At 42.8% G+C, this 24,729-nt stretch overlaps 1 protein-coding gene across 1 annotated transcript in view; it reads right to left on the reverse strand.

The window, feature by feature from the left end:
• The window catches only part of TMTC2 (transmembrane O-mannosyltransferase targeting cadherins 2), a 585,628-nt gene extending 561,174 nt beyond the window's left edge, over positions 1-24,454 (reverse strand). The window contains exon 1 of the mRNA XM_069228756.1: positions 24,149-24,454. Within this exon, the coding sequence (XP_069084857.1) occupies positions 24,149-24,231 (83 nt within the window). The 5' untranslated portion in view covers positions 24,232-24,454. The remainder of the gene's footprint in view (positions 1-24,148) is intronic.
• Positions 24,455-24,729: the final 275 nt, after the last annotated feature.

Consider the following 24,729-nt stretch of genomic DNA (forward strand, 5'->3'; position numbering starts at 1 on the left):
AATACAATGCTAAGGCGCAAATACATTCTGCAAGGTCCAGTGACAGTTTGCGAAGTGGTGTGGCAAGCGGCACTGTGATTTCTTCCTTTACGGGACAGAGGGTGAAATGTTGGCCAATTCTGAAATTGAAAGGGGGAGAAGGGGATGCTGCCGCTAGCAGGCCCATGTCAATGATGAGGGAGTTCTGGTCAATGGCGCATAAAACCAAACCCCACCGTATCCACATTAATCAGGGAGCCTGATTACTTAATCAAGCAGAAAGCGAAGCCTGGCTCAGCCACAACTCTCACTGGGCACCGCCAGCCTGTACATTTGGTGCTGTGCCGTTACGGTAAGCCTGTCGGAAGCATTAAAGACAATCTGGCACCTAAAATATGTGAGTAATGGGTTTAACATATACCAAGCACATCCAGTTCTAAATTTAAATGTAAATAGTGCAAAAAACTAGAGTATTTTTTAGCACACCGGGGTAACATGGGAGGGTGCAACACACTTCTGGACAAAACCTTTGCTAAAGTCGTCAAACACTCCTTAAGCAGCCAGTTGTCCAAATAGCGTTCAGGAGGCGTTCTACTGATTGTCAAAGAGAACACAGTTTCATCGATATAGGGGCACTGTTCTTCAGGAGGCCTATAGGGACCCACAAAAAGGCACCACGATGCTCATTGTAATCAAGAGTAGAGGCTTCGGTAGGGTTTACAATCACGCGTCGCCCTTCAGCCCCTGCTGCGCATGCGTGCGCTCGCGCCCTCTGTCCTCCCGTGGCCAGGCTAGCATTACAAAGCAAATGGAAAAGAGACAGCAAAGCCAAGGCGGAGTCGCTCACATCCTTTTCAATAAAGGAGAACCGGATTTATAAACACATCTGCAACATCACCAGCCTCCAGGGAAGGAAGTGTGACCTTTTCCCACACATCCTGCATCGCATTTTGTCAACAGAGTTCCTTTTCTCTCTTTTAACACTCGAAAAGGCAACAAATTGCGGCCTGAATCCCAAGTGCAGGGCTGCAGCCCACAACAAACAGCCTGATTAGCATATGCATGAGGCCAGCTGCTGAAGACAGAGGGCGTTGCACAGAGAGCCTCGTCTCCTGTGAAATGAAACAGCAAGCCTCTGTGAGCAGGGGGTCATGGACTCGGAATCAGACCCGGAGCTGCTAAACTGGTGTGTCAAACATCATACCTCCCCCACTACCGAGAACGGAGAAAGTCCAAAAAATGCTCTTGTATACAAAAAATAAAGAGAAAAAAATACTGCAATACGTATTTTTTCCATCGTGGCCATAGACATGTTAAGTGTTGTTACACAAGATCAGAAAAATGTCAATTTCAACTATAAAATGCACGCACTCACTATGCAGACGGACTTCTACGTGCACTGATTTACCATCATACACCAGGAATTTTATAATACTTCTATTATTAAATGGCCACGAATTCTTGTCCGATTTATCTTGAAACAGAAGACCATCACAGCAACTACATTTTCGCTTCATATTCTTCTCACCAAAACCATGAACGCTAAATGGTTTTTAATAATGTCAAAGGTAATTTGAAGGCATGTTGCTTTTCAGATGCTTCATAATGTATGTGTGCCAATTGAGGCACTGTGGATTAGTAGGGCCAACTGTAGCAACCAATGGCAGTTCGCAGGGTGCAAAAGGTGCGGGGAGGGGTCCGGAATAAAAATGAAATAAAAAAATTAAGAGGGGGGGGAAACAAAAAAAAAAAAAAAAAAAAAACGTACCTCCTCTGTCATGCAGCTCCTCTGCCTCCTCCCGTCTCACTGGTGCTGCAGGCACAGGTTCCCAGCCTGCCCTGCGACCAATCCTGATGCTTCAGATTGTCTGGGAGCGCCTAACCAGGGTGCTCCTAGGCCGACTGAGAGCCTGTGCAGGCTCTGTCCAACCCAGCAACAGTGTTGCTGGGCTGGAGAGAGCCCTGTGCGCATGTGTGTTTGGCCAGCTCAAGAAGGCCGGCCAAACATACATGCACAGTGAGGGGGAAGTGCTGTGCACTCCCCCTAAGTGCACGTCACCCCTGTGGCCCCGTCCATTTCAAAGAAAAGGATAATAAACAATGTGATGCCCTAATGGAGGAGCCCCCCTGGTAGCAAACACTGGAGGGTTTTTGTTCAAAGGAGAGAAAAGAAAATAGAAGCTATATAACAGTGCAAAGCCTACAATGGTCGGTGTGGCCAAGGACAGTTATCCTAAGGTAAATTATTGTTTGATCGGTTTGGTTGTCAGGTTTCTTGGGAACCGAGCTGCTTCAGAATGGGAGAAGACATGGAAGTGTCAGTACCTTGTGTGGTTATCACTTGCCATTAGGTGAGTGAGTTAAAGATGGCTGAGGGAACCAACAGTGACATCCTGACAGCAGGTTGGGAGAGCAAGCCATCTCACTTCAGGAAGAATGTCAGAAGCTGCAGTGAACAGACTTCCAGAAGCGTCCACAGTTGCAGGGCAGATGGGTCTTGGGTTCTCCATTGCTGAACCACTAGAGTAAACAGGGCATGGAACGGGCTGCACAAAGGGCACTACCACTGCACATCGCATAGTGAGAATAGAAGTAAAAGGGAAATGATGGGCCTCCATATGTGGGAAATGGGGTTGTAAGGTGCAGGGGTATGGAATTACTATAACCCGACTCCCAGGACTTATTACGTAAGGGTCAAGGACAAATAGTTTTTATGTTTACCTTGTCCTCCAGACAAGTAGGCTCAACCCCCTGCAGCACCAACCCTTTGGCTGCCAGTTTACAGTGCAGATGAAGAAAGGGTATTGTGTCTGCAGTTAAAATATTATTTGTGTACATACTTGTATTTATGGTTCATTAATACAAATCCTAGGGAAATGTTGCAAGCTCAGACGGCACTACGGACAGTGGTCGCAGTATAAAAATGTGTACACACCTTTGCAAAGTTTAACAATATGAGGGCACCTACAATGCTCACAAAATGCTCTCTGATAAGATGCAAATATTTCCAGAAGCTTGAAAGCAGTATTATGAGTCTTTGCTTTTAAATTAAATGTCCACAAAAATCCAGCTAGGGAAAAAAGTTTAGCTAGACTATTGTGAAGTTTTAGGTATCATTTCTTTGAAGTATCATCTACTAAAATGTGCTAATGCATGCTAGTATTCCCATAAAATATTTATAATGGGAAATCAGTGCAACCAGCTTCAACAAGATTATGGAAAACATGAAAAACAATCATTGACAAAGTCAACAGGTCTGGCATTGGTGGTCAGCGTTTTGGTTTTGTCAAAGTGTGCCTTGTTTTGACATGGTTTTCGTAAAACTTTGTTGTGGGAGCTGCCAGAGCCTCGCGGTTCTAACAAACATTGGCAAAAAAGCTCTATTATTTTTTGGTTCCATTTTTTTTTTTTTAACACATTGCAACCATGGTCTCTAGCACTCACAAAACTACTTTGTGTGCTGGAATGCTCCTTTTGAAAGAGCAGAATAATGCCACTCACAATGAAGCCAGTCCATACATTGATAGAAACAGAATTATAATAAAAACAAAAGGTTTTGGTTAACTCAAACTCTAATTAGAGGCCCAAGTCACAAAAGTGCTCATGTAATTTATAGTCTTGCGTTAGTGCAGATTTACAGGTTTCATGAATTCACAATAATTTACAAAAGTAGGCCAGGAAATCATTCTCATAGAAAATATTTGTGAACTGCATTTTTGGATGTGCACATATGCATGTGTAGATTTGCTCATGTGAACATTTGAGCATGTACAGGTTCACTTTCCCTCCACTTTTTTCCCCCAATCTCAGAAGAAGTTTTACTTCTGTCCTTGTCAGGAGTAAATTTCCAACCTTTCTCAGTATGGGAAAAGGTTAGAGAAAATCTGGTGAAAACACCTAAAACATGCAAGTTAGTAGGTTTGCACAGACTCCAAAGAACATTCCAACCCCAGAACTATTCCTTAACTCTACCTCCAGTCCCAGTATGTAGATCTGTGAAAAGGTGGCAAAAAGAGGGAATTGCTAGAATTCAAACCCTACTATGGTATGAGCCCTGGCATACTTTGAGAGGCTATTATTAGACTTCTTACATAATGAGATTGCTGCCATAATGTATCACCGCAATACGTAGGCTCAAAGGGACAAGTTTTTTTTTTTACAGGACAAGTAGATTTATGAAGCAACCTGTCTCATGGACAAGTAGATATTTGATTAAACTCCACATCCCCGGAACGGAAAAGGATTTTGACAGTTAATGGCTTAGGAACACATAGGTACAGGACCTGGCCATCGTGAGCTAACGGGACCAATCCTATCCATTCAAGACGAGCAGACCAAGATAGGGTAGAAGGGGATAAAAGAGGGAAACTGTGAAGAAGTAGTACTGGAGGGTGGGCTATTGATGTAATCATTTTCTGTTCCTCAAGCACGTTTTATCCAGCGAACTCTGGGAGTGGATCTTTAGGCAGTGGTGTTTGAATGAGGAAACAGGGAAAAGCAGGCCCTGATGGTGGACTCCTAATGGTATATCCTTCTCTACCCTACTGTGATCTGGACCAGTACACTGACACCATGTTAAGATATTGTAGCTGTATTCTGAATCCTTTGCGAGATTGAGACTGAGAAACCAATTGCGTGGTGATACTACATACACTTAATACTATATGCTTCACAAATACGTAGGAAAAAAAACTGAACATCAGCATTGTGTCTCAAATCTCGGATCAGACTCTGGGCCACTTCTCCAGCAGGTTTACACATAATGAACAAGACTAGAATGTAATCATAGACTTCCCTGAGAGCCAATGAGTTAGCTTGAAGACGGACTTGGAATTTTTGCATTTTTTCTAGTTAAGGCACTTTAAGATGGCACTTTCACCAATCCTTTGAAGATGTTTTTTACCTGGAGAATTTGCTGCAGAATACTTTGTGATAGTCAAGGCACGCCACTACCAGGGCTCTACTCAGTGCTACGCCAGTGGACTTCACCCCAGCAGACTTGGAGGAGATGTATGGGTTTAAAGAGCACGTGCAGTTTTCTGCTGGTGCCTAACAACAATACTATTATTGGAATGCTGTTGAAATGAGAAGTTTAAATTAGTTTCAAAGAGCATAACTAGATTCATCATTTTCTGTACTGAATCTTGGTAATAAAGTAAGTGATTTAGCCTTGACTTATACATAATAAAATGACAGCTTTAGAGACATGAGGTCAGAGGTAGAATCTTTTTTATTCAGTATAATACATGGTTGAAAAACTTTGTGATTTATTCCTCAGGTCCATTTTTCACAGAGGTGAGTGATCTGGATGGCCTCAGTGTTCATCTTAAGTCAAAGCTGGTGCACTTGTATTCCAATGCAAGGGTATACAGATGTCACAGGACAAAGATGAAGGCGGGGCGGGGGAAAGATTGCAGTGGATCGAACCCAACCCTACTTAGGTCAGCTTTCCCATTAGAATGCCATCAGAGGCTGCAGGTAGGTCAAGGATTTTACAATAATAAATTGTTACATTTTCCAAGACCCACCCCTTAAGAAAATAACCTTTGAATATTTTATTTTGTACATCAATTGGGACAGATTTTTAACTGTTTCATCACTTCAAGACAGACAGCTGCTTTCAGTGGATAGCATTTAATGTACAGGTCACTGCCGGGATACAACTGAAGAAATGGCAGAATGAAAAGGTCACAGTGCAAGACTTTCCGGTCTACTTACCCAAAGAAAGGAACACAGTCCCCACTGACATCCAAAATGTTCAAACCCTCTGCAATTCAGAAAGAAACCTTCTTGGTGAGGACTATCCACAAAAATCCTGAACATAATTTGTTTTATGGACGCTGGAGTTTTTCTTTCTATGCTCATGGTTAAGATATTAACTTGAGATTCAAAAAAGTCCATGGAACACTTTTACATCAGGATACACGACTACAGAAAACTTTAGCTCTGCTCTAGTTGTTTATGACATTTAATGGTGTCCTATGTGGTAACAGGCCTATTTCAGATGAAAAACAATGTTCTACAGTAACAGTTAAGTATTTCTATTAATGTCTTTCAGGGCAAGAAGGTTTTTAAGTGTGCCAAAACACCCACGAGATTAACAAAATCAGAAGAACAAAAAAAAAAGGGACATCAACCCAGAACTAAATTTCCTAAGCATGTGCCTCTTCAAAGCATGCGCCCCCAACAACATAGACACACTTATCCCTCTGCACCAAAACTGCTATGAAGCTTGCATATAGTCTCTCATTTTTCGCCGTTCTAATATTTCCTCGTTCTCCTTTATGTTTGGAAATTTTCCACTCTAACCAGGAAAAGTCGAAGGGCAGCTAAATATTTAATTCTTAACAACCAGATTTCTTCATATTTAGAACAGACACATTTGCATTAACGGTATTCACCATCGGTTTTTTGGCCATTTAACAGACACAGACAAAAGCATGCACTTATATCAGCGATTCTTAACCTGGAGTCTGAGACCTCTGGTTGCCTACTCAGAGGGGTTAGAAAATGTAATAATTTAAACAAATGTATAAATTACACAAACGTAAAAATAAAATTGAACACTTAAAAAAAAACACTCTGTAAATATGAAGGAACTCGAATTTGGAAGCTAAAATTAAGTTTGTATTCTTAGCTTGATTTGCAGAAGCAATGCCAGTACGGAGTCTAGCATGGGCGGCTGGTGGCCTTGTTAAGTGCTGTACTCTGAAGACCCCCGGCCCTTCCATGACTAGTGCTCAGAATATAACGGAGTCGAGCATGGATGGCGGGTGGCCTTAAGTGCTGGTAAACTGAAGACCTCCGGTCCTTCCATGACTAGTGCCCAGAATATAACAGAGTCAAGCATGGATGGTGGGTGGCCTTAAGTGCTGCACTCTGAAGACCTCCGGCCCTTCCATGACTAGTGCTCAGAATATAACAGAGTCAAGCATGGATGGTGGGTGGCCTTAAGTGCTGCACTCTGAAGACCTCCGGCCCTTCCATGACTACAGCTCAGAATATAACAGAGTCGAGCATGGATGGCGGGTGGCCTTAAGTGCTGGTAAACTGAAGACCTCCAGCCCTTCCATGACTAGTGCTCAGAATATAACAAGAGTCTAGCATGGATGGCGGGTGGCCTTAAGTGCTGGTACTCTGATGAGCTCTAGCGCTCCCATGCTTAGTCTTCAGAACGTAACTCACTGATGGAGAAGCAAACCATGTGTGGCTGGAGATGAGACATTACGAAATACCCTGCAATCTGCTAAAGACACACTTTCGGTACAGGACGGCCCCGTTTCAAAACGTCAGAAGGCATGCTCGACTTAAAGTTTTTAAAATGTGATTCCAGGAGTGACAAACACCAGAAGCAATTCAGAGCCCAAGGAGCCGGTCAGAAAAGGAGCCTACGAAGGAGGTGTCTGCAACAAGTGAGCGTTTAAGTGAATGTGACTTCTACCCTTGCACACAGACTCTATTACGCTAGCACTGTGCTCATTTTTTCTTGAGGCAACGGGGTGCAGAGGCTTTGCGTCTTGAAAACCAATTAAGCTTCATCTGACTCCAATGTGGTGTGTAAAGAACTTGACCTCGGTACCCCAACTGCACTTCCTGAAATAAGGATAAAATTCCAGCCCTCTACATTACTGGACCTCCAACCTTTGCAGCTGGGAAACAATGAGCGCCAGGATAATATTTCCTACACAAGTATTTTCGAATTCCAAAGTAGAGACATGGAGCCTTGGCTTCGTGTCAGGTTATTTACCAGCATAACAATTGTTTGCCGACACATTCTTAAAGCTAGAGTCAATCTGGACTTCCATATCCCCAAGCAAAACAAGATCTAATGGAATCCCTGTCATAATACCGATTCGAACTTACTTATCTTTCCATGGGCCATGTCTCCCAATCAGTCTTATTTTGATCTAGTCCCTACACTACAAACAATACAGAAAATAAGCCACCCTGCACCTTACTAAAAAAAAAAAAAATACATTTTAAAATATCAAGACACTGATTTCCTTCCCCATTTTATCTACGATTTACTTGACGTACAAAAAAAATCATCTTTATTTCTTTAGTTATCTTTCATTTGGTGTGCAACCAACAAGTTGCATCTCCTGTTGTGCTACGTGTATTTCTGCTACAAATGCAAACAAACCAATTCCTTACAACCTAATAAAAACGTATAGTCTAATGTACTGGAAACATCAGCATTCACTTTTCAATATCAAAGAAAAATCCATGCATTAGTTAAAAATGTATGACAACACGCACGAATAACCCTTACACATGTCAACTCTCTGGAAAATGTGTATTTAGGGTATAGGTATATTTTGCAAGACAAACTATATACCTTTTGGGAGAGCTTTGAAAAAACACTACAAAGCACATTTGTGACACGCAAATGTGCTGGCAACTGCTGGATAGTGGAAGTGACATCATGTACCCTCTAACCCAATAAAATCGCAAGACTGATTCATTATCCCAGCCTTTGCCCCTCAGTAGCCTCCTTTTTTCTGATGCGGAGCAGGGCGAAAGGCAAGTATAGCAAACTGTAGAACACAGTGAGAGATGTAGGAGCTATATTCACTTTGTTCCTGTAGCCACCTTCGTGTTCACCAAGACCAATGGTAGGCAGTAAGGTGCAGGCCCAGATAGGCCAAGGAAAGGCCAGGTGTGCTATCCTGGGTACCCCTCATTTACCTCTCTATACACAAAGCAGGCAAGTATTAAAGATCAATGCAAATGAGGCGGATTCGGGCAAAAAAAATACTAGGAAAAGCATCTCCACAGTTAAATAGGTAAACTATGGGATTTAACAACAGTGTTAACTTTCCACCAGTAGGAGAATGCCTATGCAGAAAAACACATCAACGGCTCTTCATGCATATTGTCCTCGTGTTGCGCAATGTTGTACCGTGAGAAGATAACATACAATATATTTTATCCGACAGATTAAATATTCTGAATCAATAAGTAATTAAACATGTAAAACTACTCTCGTTACACGTTAAACATTTCTATTCATAGTCTGTAGTGCCGTGAGGAAAAACACTTTCTTAATCCAATCAGCTAAAAGGATTTACAACATTTTAAAGCGTTGTCAGATTTCCAATCGTATCTGAACAAGTAGTAGTGCGCCCTCTACCGGCTCAAAAAAACAGTCTTGCTCGAGCAAACGGCCGAACAAGAAAAACATTAGGAAAATACACCATATGCAAAGGCCAGATGTGGTAGCTACGTACTCGTTTAATTTATTTTATTAAGCTCCCTTTAATTAAGCTGCTTTCGATATTTAAAGAAAACATTTAGGAGCGGACTCGAGTGGCACTGGATAAATAGTGAAAGCCGTAGACTCATGAACAGGGGGGTGTGTGGTTTCTTTTTTTGCAGCAGTAGTAATTTGCCGGAAAAGAAGTGTGCCCTATGTATTAATATGGCCTCTCTCATGCTGGTGCAACACGGATCTCCTGAAGAGCAGTGCAGGCGTCTGCGCTGAAAAACATATGGCTCAGTTAAAAAATGTGTTGCATCTACTGCGTTGAGCTGCCTGATGAACAAGAGATACAAAACGGAATAGGTGGATGTTTGAAGTAAACCAAACGCACATATAATATATACACACACACACACACACACACACACACACACTTCTGTATGAAAAACATGGAAATGAGAACTGCATGTTTACATTCAGCTTGATTACCAAAGCTTAATCCAGCTCCAACTATTACTGTTAGTGCCACTAAGTAGGGTGCCATTATTGACTTCAGAAAGATGAAATGCTGAGTTTATTCTCTTGTAAGCTATAGCTTGCCCACATATTTTTAAAGAAGGTGTACTAATCTACTAACTAATCTTACTGGCAATGAACATATGAACCATGCAAAATTAACCTCAGGAGAAGATTTTGGTTTACACTGGAAAACTACTTACTTGCGGGTCCAGCCCTCCTTGAATGCAAGTACAGTGCCCTCTAAAAATACTGACAGTATTGCAATCAGCATAGGCAAGACATTCTAATACACCCACTGTAGAAGACAATATATTTTTTCCAGTGGTCTGCAGTGAAGAGTTCAGGGTACCAATACAGATTGACGTGCTAAATCTAAATATGTGAACTATTGGAAATAGCCCTCTCTAAAGGGTCAACCCAAACCTTTTACCTTCCTCCACCTACTTTTTCCTGCATTTTTGCTCTGTTGGCCCTAGGACTTTGTACTTCACCAGTGCTAACCAGTTCTAAAGTGCACATGCTAACTCTCCTAAACACGGTTTGATTGGCATATGCCTGACTGGCACATTTAATTTATATGCAAGTCCCTTTTAGAGTTGTATACCATCTAACCACGGCCTGCAAATTAAATGCTACCAGTGGGCGTGCAGCATTATTTGTGCCACTCACTTAAGTAGCACCTTAAAACGTGTCTCTGGCCAGCCACTGCAGCCTAAAGGCAGTGTACCACTGCCATCTTTACTTAAACACCCCTTTTATTACATATAAGTCACCCCTAAGGTAGGCCCTAGATAGCCCATAGGGCAGAGTGCTGTGTAATTAAAAGGTGGGACATGTACTTTTTAGTTTTACATGTCCTAGTTGCGAAAAACTCCCAAAGTTGTTTTCTCACTACCGAGAGGCCTATCCCACCCAAAGGGTAACATTAGGGATTCCTTATTAAAATAAGGAAGTTGAAATTCCTTAACCAGAGGTGGTAGATATGTCATTTTTGGTACCTATGAACACATAACGATAAACCCTCTTTAATGGTAAAGTCATATTTATCATCAAGTTTGAAAATGCCATTTTTATAAAGTTGGCATTCTCCTGCCCTTAGCCCCCTGTGCCTGGAGCCTGCCTTGGGTCACACGACTGGATGTAACTGACAGTCGAGACTTTGTGAATTCACCCCCAAACAGATAAAGCTCTGGGCCATTAACTGACTTGATTAAAGGGTGAGGGGGGTGCTAAGCACAGCCCCACTTGCAGCTGAATAGGACGGGCTCTGCCCCCACACAGTAGGCTTAATGACCCTGCATTCTCAGTGGAACCAGCAGGGAGCCATGGCAGGGGAGGCAGGAAATTCCTGGAACTTCAGAGAACCCTTCTGGAAAGTTCTAGAAGCCGGTATCTCAGGCCCACTCTTCAGTTCTCTCCTGGAACTGCAGAAAGACTCTCAGAGGACTGATACTGCTGAGACCAGCTGTGCACTATGCCAGACTGCTGCTGTACCTGGAAGGACTGTTTTGCTGCATGGAGCCTGCTTAAAACCTTCAGAGGCCAGCCCTGCTGTAGAACCCTGCATCACCACCTGCACCCGGGACTTCAGAAGTAACTTCAAAGGCTAGTTCCGCTGGTCTCCTGTTCTGAGCCACTGGGATGTAACAGGCTCTCATCTTAAATCTACACCTGGACCCAGCCTGTGTGAGTCCTGAACCCCTAAGAGGTCAGCCCCCACTCCTGGACCCTTGGGTTTGGTGTTAAAGGTGCCTAGATGACCCATTTTTACAAGTGAGGACTTGGACAAAATTTAGTTCAAAAGTCATTTGATTACCCAGGAGGAGGCCGGGACCAACCTGCTCACCTATCCCCACCTGAGGTGCATCGCCAGTCGGACTGACTTTGCAGCTTCTCCCGCTACGTTCTTCTTCGCAACAGCAAATCCTCTTCAGTTGCTCCAACGAAAGGGGTATCCGGCCCTGGGGAAATGACTTGGGCTACAACCTTCTAACTCGTCCCACTGGGGATTTTCAACTTCCATCTCAACAGCTATTTCGGACAGTAAAAATCTTCACTGTGGCTTCGCTCCACAGCTATCCGACAACATTGCTCCCTCATTGAACACTCCTGTAGCCTTGCCCCGCTAACTTATACCTTCTAAGAAACGTTTTCTTCACAAATGTTTTAAGTCCGAAGATAAGTGCTGACCGGGCCTAATCCACTTTGTGTATCCGACCCGCGGTCCATCGTGGTGGGCCTTACCTTTTGACTTTGTCCCAGTCTAACTCAACCAGATGTCCCTGGTTGGCACTTTATTTGTTTTTAAGCCCTATTTTGAACTTTAAACATTTAAAATTCATAACTCTGGTTGTACTTACAGGGAGTGCAGAATTATTAGGCAAGTTGTATTTTTGAGGATTAATTTTATTATTGAACAACAACCATGTTCTCAATGAACCCAAAAAACTCATTAATATCAAAGCTGAATATTTTTGGAAGTAGTTTTTAGTTTGTTTTTAGTTTTAGCTATGTTAGGGGGATATCTGTGTGTGCAGGTGACTATTACTGTGCATAATTATTAGGCAACTTAACAAAAAACAAATATATACCCATTTCAATTATTTATTATTACCAGTGAAACCAATATAACATCTCAACATTCACAAATATACATTTCTGACATTCAAAAACAAAACAAAAACAAATCAGTGACCAATATAGCCACCTTTCTTTGCAAGGACACTCAAAAGCCTGCCATCCATGGATTCTGTCAGTGTTTTGATCTGTTCACCATCAACATTGCGTGCAGTAGCAACCACAGCCTCCCAGACACTGTTCAGAGAGGTGTACTGTTATCCCTCCTTGTAAATCTCACATTTGATGATGGACCACAGGTTCTCAATGGGGTTCAGATCAGGTGAACAAGGAGTCCATGTCATTAGATTTCCTTCTTTTATACCCTTTCTTGCCAGCCACGCTGTGGAGTACTTGGACGCGTGTGATGGAGCATTGTCCTGCATGAAAATCATGTTTTTCTTGAAGGATGCAGACTTCTTCCTGTACCACTGCTTGAAGAAGGTGTCTTCCAGGAACTGGCAGTAGGACTGGGAGTTGAGCTTGACTCCATCCTCAACCCGAAAAGGCCCCACAAGCTCATCTTTGATGATACCAGCCCAAACCAGTACTCCACCTCCACCTTGCTGGCGTCTGAGTCGGACTGGAGCTCTCTGCCCTTTACCAATCCAGCCACGGGCCCATCCATCTGGCCCATCAAGACTCACTCTCATTTCATCAGTCCATAAAACCTTAGAAAAATCAGTCTTGAGATATTTCTTGGCCCAGTCTTGACGTTTCAGCTTGTGTGTCTTGTTCAGTGGTGGTCGTCTTTCAGCCTTTCTTACCTTGGCCATGTCTCGGAGTATTGCACACCTTGTGCTTTTGGGCACTCCAGTGATGTTGCAGCTCTGAAATATGGCCAAACTGGTGGCAAGTGGCATCGTGGCAGCTGCACGCTTGACTTTTCTCAGTTCATGGGCAGTTATTTTGCGCCTTGGTTTTTCCACACGCTTCTTGCGACCCTGTTGACTATTTTGAATGAAACGCTTGATTGTTCGATGATCACGCTTCAGAAGCTTTGCAATTTTAAGAGTGCTGCATCCCTCTGCAAGATATCTCACTATTTTTGACTTTTCTGAGCCTGTTAAGTCCTTCTTTTGACCCATTTTGCCAAAGGAAAGGAAGTTGCCTAATAATTATGCACACCTGATATAGGGTGTTGATGTCATTAGACCACACCCCTTCTCATTACAGAGATGCACATCACCTAATATGCTTAATTGGTAGTAGGCTTTCGAGCCTATACAGCTTGGAGTAAGACAACATGCATAAAGAGGATGATGTGGTCAAAATACTCATTTGCCTAATAATTCTGCACTCCCTGTATTTTATTTTAATGGTTTGGTGTCAAATTTATTAAAATGGTCTTTATTTTTCTATTTTATTGTGTTGTGTTTTTACAGTGTTATTTGTGTACTGCATAAATACTTAGCACATTGCCTCTAAGTTTAGCCTGATTGCTTTTTGTGCCCAGCTACCCAGAGTTAACCACAGGTTAAATTAGTAACTTTCTGTGGTTCACCCTGCAAGGAATTGTGGCTAATGCTTGACCAGGGCTCACACCCCAGTCAACCAACAACCCAATTTCTCACATGAACCTATTACTGTTAAGGAGCACTGTCCTTGTTTGTGCCATGGTGCACATTTAAACAGGTAGGTATAACAGGCACAAACAGGGACAGTGCACCCTATTATGATAAAATGTGCTGTCCTCGAGGGCAGCGTACTCGGGTAACATGGAGCGGTTGCTTTAAAACAGCTTCATGTTTCATAATGCAGGCGGCAAGCTGCATGCAATTTAACAAAGGGTTAGAGATCCCTCTGCAGGCAGGTGCAGTGAGTGACTGCATTCGTCTGCAGAGGATGTCTCAGGGCTCCATGGGACACGCTGTTCCCCTTTAAAAAGGCTGTCAGCAAGCCCCCTAAGGGCATGTTTCACTCTGCACCAGCATCCATAATATGCAGCAGTCACACAGTGGAACTGACCCCTTCATTTGTCATACGGTGTGTGGTGTATATTCCTTGTCTGCTTGATTAGAAACAATAAAGGTTATTGCCAGTTGAACATTTACATTGTAAAACAACCGTATTTAGGGTAACGTTCCCTACTTCCTCTCAAGCACTCAGCCATCTCAAATGCCAGTTACAGGTAGAGTTGTTAGAAATGGCACTAAAAAGTCATTCTAGAAAAATGCTATCTCTGGTCCTCAAACCTCTGCAAAGTCAATCATAATATGATGGAAAACCAGAGAAAATAATAATCACTGGAAGACGACGGACCATTATAACAGCTGCATTCTGGAATTGTTCTACCAAGTGATTTCGTTTTTTTTAAATATGGTTAAACTGTAGAGAAGAACAAGATCTGAGATCTCAGTTCTAGACCACCATTGGTTTACACATAGATTTTATCTTTGAAGAACCAGTGCTGATGCGAGAGCTATCAAGTTAATTAGCTAAGGCCTCAAACTCTTTACATGTAGCTCGTTTTGGATAATACGAACAAGTAACCCCATGCCGCGAGGCGTGGTCGGTCAAGCACAGTCAGGCACCTACAAAACAATGGGTACCATATTATTATATTATATATCTAAGAGCTTCTGCACATATGCATACATGTAAAACTAAGAAGTGAAGGGCCCTCCAGAGTTACAGGAACATTCCTAAATGTCTGATCAACAATAATACAGGACTACCTAAACCAGGAACATGGCCAAATCGCAATACAACTCCAAATAATTTTGATACCTTAACTGTGGGCCATGTTCCAGTTTGTGGATGGCACCTCAAAACGAGTTTAATAAAAAAAAAAATAATAATAAAGAAAAAGAAAAAAGAAAAAAAAAAAAACTCCAGATCATTCCCCACCCCACCACAACTACCAAAGGAGAGCAGCTACAACTATGACTTTGACATAAAATCACCAAAGAAACAGCAATATGAGATGCTTTGAACAGGCAGGGGAAACAGCTGCCCACCCTGACAAATGAATGCTGAAGCTGAGAAGGTGAGGGCGTGGATTCTCATCCTAAGCACGAAAACACAACAGGCGAGTTGCCTTCAAATGAAACAGTAACCGTGCTTTCTGGTCAACATTATTTTCATGTCAGAATGTAAATTATATCGTTTTTGTTATAGGTGCTTTATAACATAGTCTGGCCATATCCAGGTGCTTCTAACTGGTGTTTTTAAGCCAAATAAACCTCATGGATATGAACCTCACCTCTAAGTTTGTAATACTGGCTAGCAAAGTATGTGGCAACAATGTACAGTATGAATGCAAACAATTCCCACAATGGTATGTTTGGCCCACATCGCCTTCCCATTATACATATCACTTGCTCAAAGGATCGGAGTAATCAGAATAGCAGAATAGCTACTGAGTGGGACTGTGCTACAATCTACAGAAGCTGTGCCTTTTGTTCATACGAATCAAAATATTCTAGCATTCACCACAAACTAAGAGGCCTGCACGCGCCCAAACAACAGGCGGGATTAGCCCACTGTACAGCGCTCCTTCCATGACCCCCATGAAGAGACAGGGATTGGTCTACCCTGCTGGACCCAATCAGTAGCCTGCATGTGACCCATGAGGTAGCTCAAGACACGCCGATATCAAACAAATGGCAATTTTATAAAAACTACCAGAAAGAACTATCAGTTTTATTTCTCTTCATTTTCAAAGGCCTAATTTTGGAAAGCACACGAAGAATGTACCCCCACCTCACCCAGAGAGCTTATGCATGGTAGCCTACCACCTGCTTCCAAACCAGTCACTTAGCACACTGCTTGCGCCACGCACCGCCACTGCAACCGTGACCCACAAAGCACCGAGGCGTAGCTTCACCATAACTATAAGGTGACACACACAAACACATAAATCAGAGAATAGAAATAATATTTGCTATGAAGTGTTTTAGTTGAAGTCGTTGTAATCATAAGTCGTTTTTGTCTATTTTGTAATGCACATTAACTCAGGACGTTAAACTGGTTTGAGATTCGTCCGTTCTTCCATTTTCCAATGGTCCTTTCGTCACGATTTCAAAAAAAAAAAAAAGTGATTGTTTACAACGAATTGAAGAAAAAAAAAAAACTGAAAAAGATGTCCCGCTCTGGCAGGAATTTTAAAAGTCTTCTTAAGTATATATGGCAACCAAGATTACTCATTCGCCCCAGAGACACATTAACAACGATTGTAAAAAAAAGAGAACATGACAAATGTAACAGCCCAGCACAAAGACAGCAGGCACATACACCTACTAAGAAGCAGATGGCAGATAATTTTCCTGCAGTTATATATAAACCACAGCGCGCATTTGGGTCACTTGCGGGATTATCTCATACAATCTCCAAGCTATTGCGTTGGACGCGTGGCCTACTTTCAATTCGTTGAAGATTTCAGCAGTTGCCTATGATTTAAAATATGTTAGACAGCCTTTTCATTGTCCATTTAAAAACAAGATCAAAAAGCTAAATTATAAAAAACAAATCACCACCGTTCGGCAAAGGAAACGGAAACACAAGATGGCCCCTTCAGTGAGGTCATCTGGTAACCACAGTTCGGAGACGCAGCGCTGAATAAAACCATAACAGAGTACAGGCCTTTCCAGGCAATCAAACCAATGTGGAACGTAGAATATTTAGGTAACCGTTATTTCACAAAGTCGTACCCCAAAAACATGTTAGAAAATCCAAAAGAATTACTGGATAGGTGACAGCAAACCTAGGACTGTCCCCAATAGAGAATGGCGAACAGTTACTTATGGATTAAATGAAATCGACTGACATATACTAAGTAAAGATAAAAAAAAACAGCCCGAGTTGAAGCGTTTTGAAAAGTTTCAAAGAAAAAGCAATATTTACAAGACCAACGTTTTACTTTCGCAACAATAGTAAAGAAAATAAGCACATCTCAAACTAATGTAGCCATTTCAAAACAACATTCTGTATTGGCAGGTGTTAATTTGGCAGCAAAGTTTTATCGAAAACAAACCCAAACGGTCCCTATAAATACAAGCCAAAATAATCAGAATAATTTGTCAACACTGATAAGGACTAAAGCTTCCCAGGCTGCACAGAGTAAGGTCTATACTCGGAAAGAAAGTTAGCGTGGTGTTGGCAATCCGCGAACGGGCTTCTGTTAGCAGGTCAGAGAGGTCGAAGGGCTTTCCTAATGCTATCATTACACGTGCAGGCTCAACCATCTGGGAGCAGAAGAGTAAATATTTGAAGTAAGCTGCGAATGGGGAGTGCTCGGAGTGTCACCGTGACCTTACGCAACCCACGCACTAAATCCTTCCCAGCGCCATCTTTTGTCAAAGCAGGTCACAATCGGAGATGTGTGTTTTTAGCATGTTCTTCGCTAGAAAGTACATCAGGCAAGCAGGTGCCGGGTGACAAACTTACATCGACAGGGCATCCATTTATTCATTCATTCTTGGTCTAACACCCGAATGAAGTCCAACTCTAGGTCAGTTTCTCTATGTTAATGGGAGGGTAGCGTTGCGGCCAAACAGTAAAATGCCTTCAGTATTCTTTTATAAAAAAAAAAAAAATGACTACCTCAACCACCACACACAGTAATGTCAACTGGAAAAGTTAAACAAAGATTGGATATGCGTCTAAATAATGGGTTTTAGCGGTAATATAGCAAATGTTTATTAATATTTAATCGACTCACACTCGTATGGAACAATCTACTTACTGACGGCCAGTGTCATTACCTACATCGATGTTTTTCATGTTATCGACCTGAGAACGATGAGAGACTGCGTGGGACTGTGCCACTCAGCTTGCACACAGAGCTCTCTATGGGTATTTACTAGTTCACCCACCTTCTATGTTTGTACAGGACTGCCACCGACCGACATTAAACTGTCCCATGACACCCAGAAAATACGTGTCTTATTGGGAAATACATTCCTAGCTTAAGGCAGCAATGTAACCAACACAATGGAGGATATGGAGCGCAACATATTATCTAATAAGTCACCCATTGAGCGTTTCATAAATATATAACATTCCCCTCCAAAGTTCCTTTCTTGAGACAGCCGCACCACATGTAATTATTATTATATATATATGTATATGTATGTGTATGTGTATGTGTATATATATATATATATACACACACACACACACACACACACACACACCCCATGATCCAGTATATCAAAGGGTGTGTGAAACTTCCTATCTGCAATCAACTTTGCAAATTATATTCTAGATTTTCATCATGGTGGTGTTACGTACAAGGAGTTTAATGTATTAAACATTGCTCTGTCCGGAAACCAAGTGGAAGAAAAATAATGGAAGCCGAAATGTCATTAGAAATATATTTCAGGGCCTAAAGTCTGCAACATGTGGTCTGTCATGAAACGTAGGTCTCCGTATTACTTCAAATGGCCCACTGGTGCAAACACTGCATCAAAACCGGAAAAAGATGGAGCCCCAAGTACACTAACTATTCGATGGCACTTTAAGAAATAAAACGCAGTCAAGAGACTGTCAATCGCACCACCCGATAGTAATATGTTAAACGATACTCGATCTTTGCCCTTCCCATAAATTAATATCTCATGCATTATTTACGTTTTTCATCAAAAGAGCGGTTTTAATTCAGTGTGTGCCACCTGTCTGTTGTCATACTTTGCAGTGCATATGCTGGAATCCAAACTAAAGATCCCACACCTGCTTCACTTACATAAAACAATAAGGCAGGACTAAATGAAAACATCCCAAAGGAAGATTTCACTCAAAGACAAAATAGACACACAGCACTGGAAAAAAATGAAAAACATTCCAAAATGTGGGCCCCCGATGCATTTGTGCCATTTTATATTGATTGAAAAAAAAAAAAAAAAAGGTGTTTCTTTTGTTTTCACAGATTCCTCGTATTTGTAACATTATCAATGCACTGCCTGAACTCAGCTCACTTCATATAATAATGTGGGTGGAAAGGGTTAGGAAGATGCCCAAATGGCGGGCATTCGCGAATTCTATGATCAACTGACAATGACATAATGGCACATATATCCATTCCATTTCAACCACAGCAGTCAGCCTATATTAGAGTAGACATTAGTTGGCTATGTTTACATTAAAATACAGAGCTTCCAGCATATTCCGTACAGGCAAGGGAGAAACAGGACAAAAACAAAGTTCTCTCCGGAGACAAAATATCTACCCTCCAGATGCCTCTGCTCATTCCCTGGTCATGATAATTTTACGAGAAAACATTTCATGGGATTACAGGTAATTTGTAGCTTTGGTTTCTCTCAAAACAAAAGCTGTTTTTCCAAGTGTGATGTGCCTGAGTGATAAGTCAAAACGACGGTGCCACTTGCAGAAGGGACATGCATAAAATCTCTGACGAGTTTCACTTACGGGGGCACTTTCCGCAGATGATGAAACTTCAAATCATTAAAAAAAAAATGTTTTAAAAAGTTTGCTGTGCCACCAATAGGGAGGTTAGTGTGTTCTATGACAAACTATCACTCTTTAGCTATCAGATCTGAACTCAAAATACTACGACATAATACATCCACATTAGACAGTACTCCACAAATTGAGCCGCTGATAACCATGTTGGCTTGAATAACAAATCAAAAACAACACTAAGTCCATTTTTGAATCAATGTCACCATAAAACACAGACATGAAAATACCGTGGCACATCACGATGACCTAATGATGAACAATGGCAAAAATGAATACTGATGGGAAAAAATGTCCCCAGCAAAGGTAATTCGGCCATTTGAGAGAACAGCAGGCCTCTTAAAAGAGCACTGCCGCTGGGTGGTCTGGGAATAAGCACTCACATATCAGGTATACAACTCCTGACATGAGATGGTCTGAACACCAGGCTTTCCAGCCTTTGGGAGGCACATATGTTGAGAAATCATCCAAATCCTTGCAGGAGAGCATCTGGTTCCCAATTACATTATATATTTTTTTATCACATTCATTCACAGCAAGTCTCTGTACAGCTGCCCTCGACAATCTTGTATACCATGCCAATCCACCAGGTCAGGGCCCATCAACGTGTTTAAATAAAAGTGTCACATAATCAAGCGCTCTCCGCTTTGTACTGAACAATAGTTCCGTAACTCAGTCTCCAGTGTCTTGTCGTATTATTTATTCAGCAGGTTGCTAAAGGGGAAGGAGAAAGTACATGTGTGCGTCAGAGTGTGGATCAGTGAGCAAGACGACGAGTTAAACAAGCATCACCTATGAGCAATAGCCTCCCAGTGTTACTGACATACAGGGAAGCTCCAAGGCTGCTTGTGGAGGTATCAAGTGGAGATATTTGGTAATTTAAACCGCAAGATGGTCCTTCTGGCAACCACAACTCAAGGTTCACAAAGTAAATCTTGACAAAGTCAGAACTGAGGAGCATTGATCTCCACATCGGTAGTCCACATCGACTACAAGGGAATACAGATGGCTTCAAGCCCAAGAACAAATTGACTTTTTGAAAAGATAGTTGTTTGTCTTGGGAAATGGCCTATCTGCAAGTTCTACTAATCTGTGTGCCTTTCTCTTAGGTGCTTCAGAGCCGATTTTCAGTTTTTGTCCATGTAATTGATACATTAGGAGATTAATTTAAGAACTCCAATGCGTTATTTCACCCACAGTGCCAATCCTTGGTGCTTACCGGAAGTCTATTTGACGTTTGCCCTCCCATGTCTCTCTGTGATTTCTGTATCCAGCGTGTGCAGTTTACCACACTTCCTGACAAAATCAATGAGGCTCAACTTCCTACAAATATGTATCGGTGACTTTTACAACTATTATTTTACCCCCGAGTTGTAAAACGTTTTATAGGTCCACCTGTCCAAATAAAGAATGAGGAAAGACTGCTTTGGGACCGTGTTGCTTCGCTGCTCTGATGTACAGCGCAGGCACTGGCGTCTTCTACACACGGTAGCCAGTTTCAGTGCCTCCCGAGCGCCAGCTGATGCCCACCCAGGGGATGCGTTCCGGCACCAAAGCACAGAGGGGCCGGTGGGGGGACGTCATGAAAATCTCTGCTCACTCTTCAGGGCGGCTCGGCTCCAACGGAGCACATAACACGGCGGGAGCGTCAATAGGCCCAGTCAGGCGTGCTCTTCCCCTCCGATACATATTTAATTATGCATCAGCTTTAATTATGATGAGATTAAGTCACTGGAAAAGGCGCAAATTGGGTTTGTCGCTAATGAACAACAGACTTCCACATGAGTTTGGGCACGGTGGCACACCGGGCTGTGTCAGGCTGGGAGACAGGAAGAATATGGTCTCGTTTCACAGAAATCTGTTACTTTGACAATTCCGGGCTTAGTGCACAACGGAAGTGAAACTAAATGCAATACGAGGACACTGTGGGGCAGAGGGGGGCGTCTTCAAATTCCACAAACAATGAATTCTGGCTTGGCAACAACACTGCCCTACATATCTGTGAAACCAATTACTTCCACGGTAAACAAGAAGACATTTACTCATGTACATTTTCAGTATTTTAAAATGTATGTCAATGGCTCGAAAAACTCAACAGGCGTTATGGATTTGCAAAGCTTGCTCTACCAAAACTCTGAATAATAATTTAAAAACAAACTTGCACCGTCACATGAAGCAGACCCCAGCGCACGGATATTGGAAAGGGCTTAGACAGGTTTAAGTCAAACATACAGAGCTTGCACCTGAAGGAGTACTGCGCAAAGAAGGCGCTGCTTCCACGCACACCCGATGGAACAGGCTTTTGTGAACGGATGAGCTCTCGTGAGGAACAGCGGAGACAGACGCTATGTTACTTGCAAGTGACGAACATGCGATTCTGATTTTGCTAATGGATTCTGAAATCTGGTCGCCCTTGTACAGTGAAAATAAAAATAGTGAGAATGCCGCAGGGGTGTCAAGAGTCCTTTCTAGGAAGACGCGAAGGAGCAGGTCTCCTTAGTTAGGGTGTTGTGTACCATGCTGCCAACTCAAAGCACTGATAGCCAAAATAGCACTACATTTTTTTTTTTAAAGCAGACAGTTGACGCAAAATAGAAACCTTGTCAACGTAGACTGTTTTAAAGAAAATAATATATACAACTGGACAATCTGTGCATGTGCAATATCACATTTGGTAAGAAAGAAACACACACCCAAAGTGGCATTTTGCTTAAGTCTCAATTAGAGTTCACTTTTTGCCACGTAAAGCAGCTTGACAAAGACAATATTTGCAACAGTAGACTGCTGTACACTAGCCACTACCCTCTACTGTCTGCCCTATTGGACACGTTTCTAGGATCTCTCCCATGCCCCTCCATTCACTGGGATAAAGGCAGGGCCCCCTCACATACTAAAACTGTAGTCCTACATAACAACTCCCCACTGCCTAGAGAGCGACGGCGCAGTTGTCCACAATAGCATCACTACATTAGTGACAGTGCAGTTCCCAATAAAATGTTTAATGCAGATCTACGAAGGGACCTTATAATGTTAGAAGTCGATGCTCCTCCATGAGTTTGAATAGTAAAGCGAATATCAATGGAGGTTAACGGGTTCCAGGTCTTCATTGGACCTCACTCATTTTTAAAATGTTTGCAATTGGGAACATAGCAAAGATGACCAACCTGCTACGTAAATAGGAAAACACACTTAATTGACTGCTTTATGGAAACGATCAACTTAACATGCCACAAAGTGCTAAGTTATTCTCATAGCCCTACAAACTGAGAAGACTTGCTTTTCCTTTGAGTTAGAGGATCTTTGTTTAGAAATGTAAAGGCGTAGAGAACAGAGAAGTACCACTAGGCCTTTCCGCTCATCCACCTAATCATTTGAAACGCCCAGACCTTGCTTAGTCTTCAGCTTTCTTAGCTTCCATCTATAATTCTGGTGTGTCTGGTTCATGTTAGGGAAGTACGCCCAGCTTTGAAACAGTGACCGATCTCCATGCACTTTGGCAATCGAGCCGTGCAGCGGTGTACATTGGACTAGACACATATTATGGAGTCCCAATGGAGCCCACGTTCCTTATGTGACTGAAAATGTTACTCAGAACTTCACTAAAGAGCAGGCTCCACTGTGAAGGTAGCATACAGAGGGAATAACAACGATGATCTATGACGGAGGGAGTAGCTCCTAACTCATCTCTATACACAGAACCTCTCCATCTATATTGTCTGCCTCGCGATCACTTTTCGTTCATTATCAACTAAATTAGGAATTTTTTTTGACAAAAACTATGAAAAAAAATCGTTAAAAAAATTATAATTTAGTGAAGCCAATTTACTTTATAAAGCAGAAATTTCCATGGTAGTTTTGGGATACAGTAATGCTCATACACTTAATGTGTCCTTCTTTTACAGACGTGTACATTTTAGTGGAGGACAAAGTGAATTAAAAAAGAAAATTAGGATTGCCGAGGGCTAAGCTCAATTAAAAAAAGTCTCCTAATGACGGTAAAAAGTTAAACTACCTCACGAAGAAGACCTCTTGTTTCTTAGTAAACGATGCAAGTTTAGGAAACTGTCTATTGGTCCATAGGTGGTTTCGGGGTATTTCCCTACTTGCACGCCGATTTACCCTAACACTTGGTGACATTATACACATCCGAATGCATTCAGGGAGATCTGTAGCCACCCGTGCGACTTCAGGGAGCGCTGGGATAAAACAAAAAAAATCACCATGAAATGCCGCTGTCCGATCAAGAGAGGGGCTGCAGATCAGCCAGACTCGGGATGCGGCCAGTGCAGAGGTAGGATGAGCCCGCAGATGTGCATCACCGATGATGCTGAAAGCTGCCCTTCGGCAGTCAGGTCAGAGCCTTGTCCGGTCGCAGGGTGCACCTCTGCGCGGGTTGCCTGTGCCAGAACTCACCTGTCATCATAGCAGAAGTCTGCGCCCAGCGTGTTGAGGTAGAGGGCGAGCCCCAAGGCGCTGCACAGCAGCTCCGCGATCATCTCTGCTCTCTTGCTCCGGTGACCAGCTGCCGATTCCCGCAGCCACGCTGAGGAGCAAATCCAACCAGTATGTGAGCGCTGCGCCCCCTCCAGACACTGCCGTCCTCCGTGCTGCAGGGTAGAGCCGCTGCTCAAACCCCCATTCCGCTGACCCTAAGCGCCAGTGCCGCCACCGCTCGCGGGCTGCTGTGCCCTAACCCATGCTAGCGTGCGCCGCGCGACCAGAGTGCTGAGAGGGCGGGGCCGCGCGACGGGCCAACAACGCGTCGACGTCACGCGGCACGAGTGCGCCTGCTCCAGCTCCAGCTGCCTCGCCTCGCTGTACGGTGTGCGGCAGCGCCGGGGTCCGAGAGGAGCCCGCAAAGCGAGAAGAACCCTTGAGCGATGATTTGCAGTGTGCTCGCTGTTGAAGAAGGCCCACAGTCACCTTTCTCCAACGCAGATCCGTGAACTGAGCACTGCAAGTTCTTTGTGGCTGGAGTAAATGAAACCTTCATG

The sequence above is a fragment of the Pleurodeles waltl genome, chromosome 4_1 (genome assembly GCF_031143425.1).
Source record: "Pleurodeles waltl isolate 20211129_DDA chromosome 4_1, aPleWal1.hap1.20221129, whole genome shotgun sequence".
Taxonomy (NCBI): Eukaryota; Metazoa; Chordata; class Amphibia; order Caudata; family Salamandridae; genus Pleurodeles; species Pleurodeles waltl.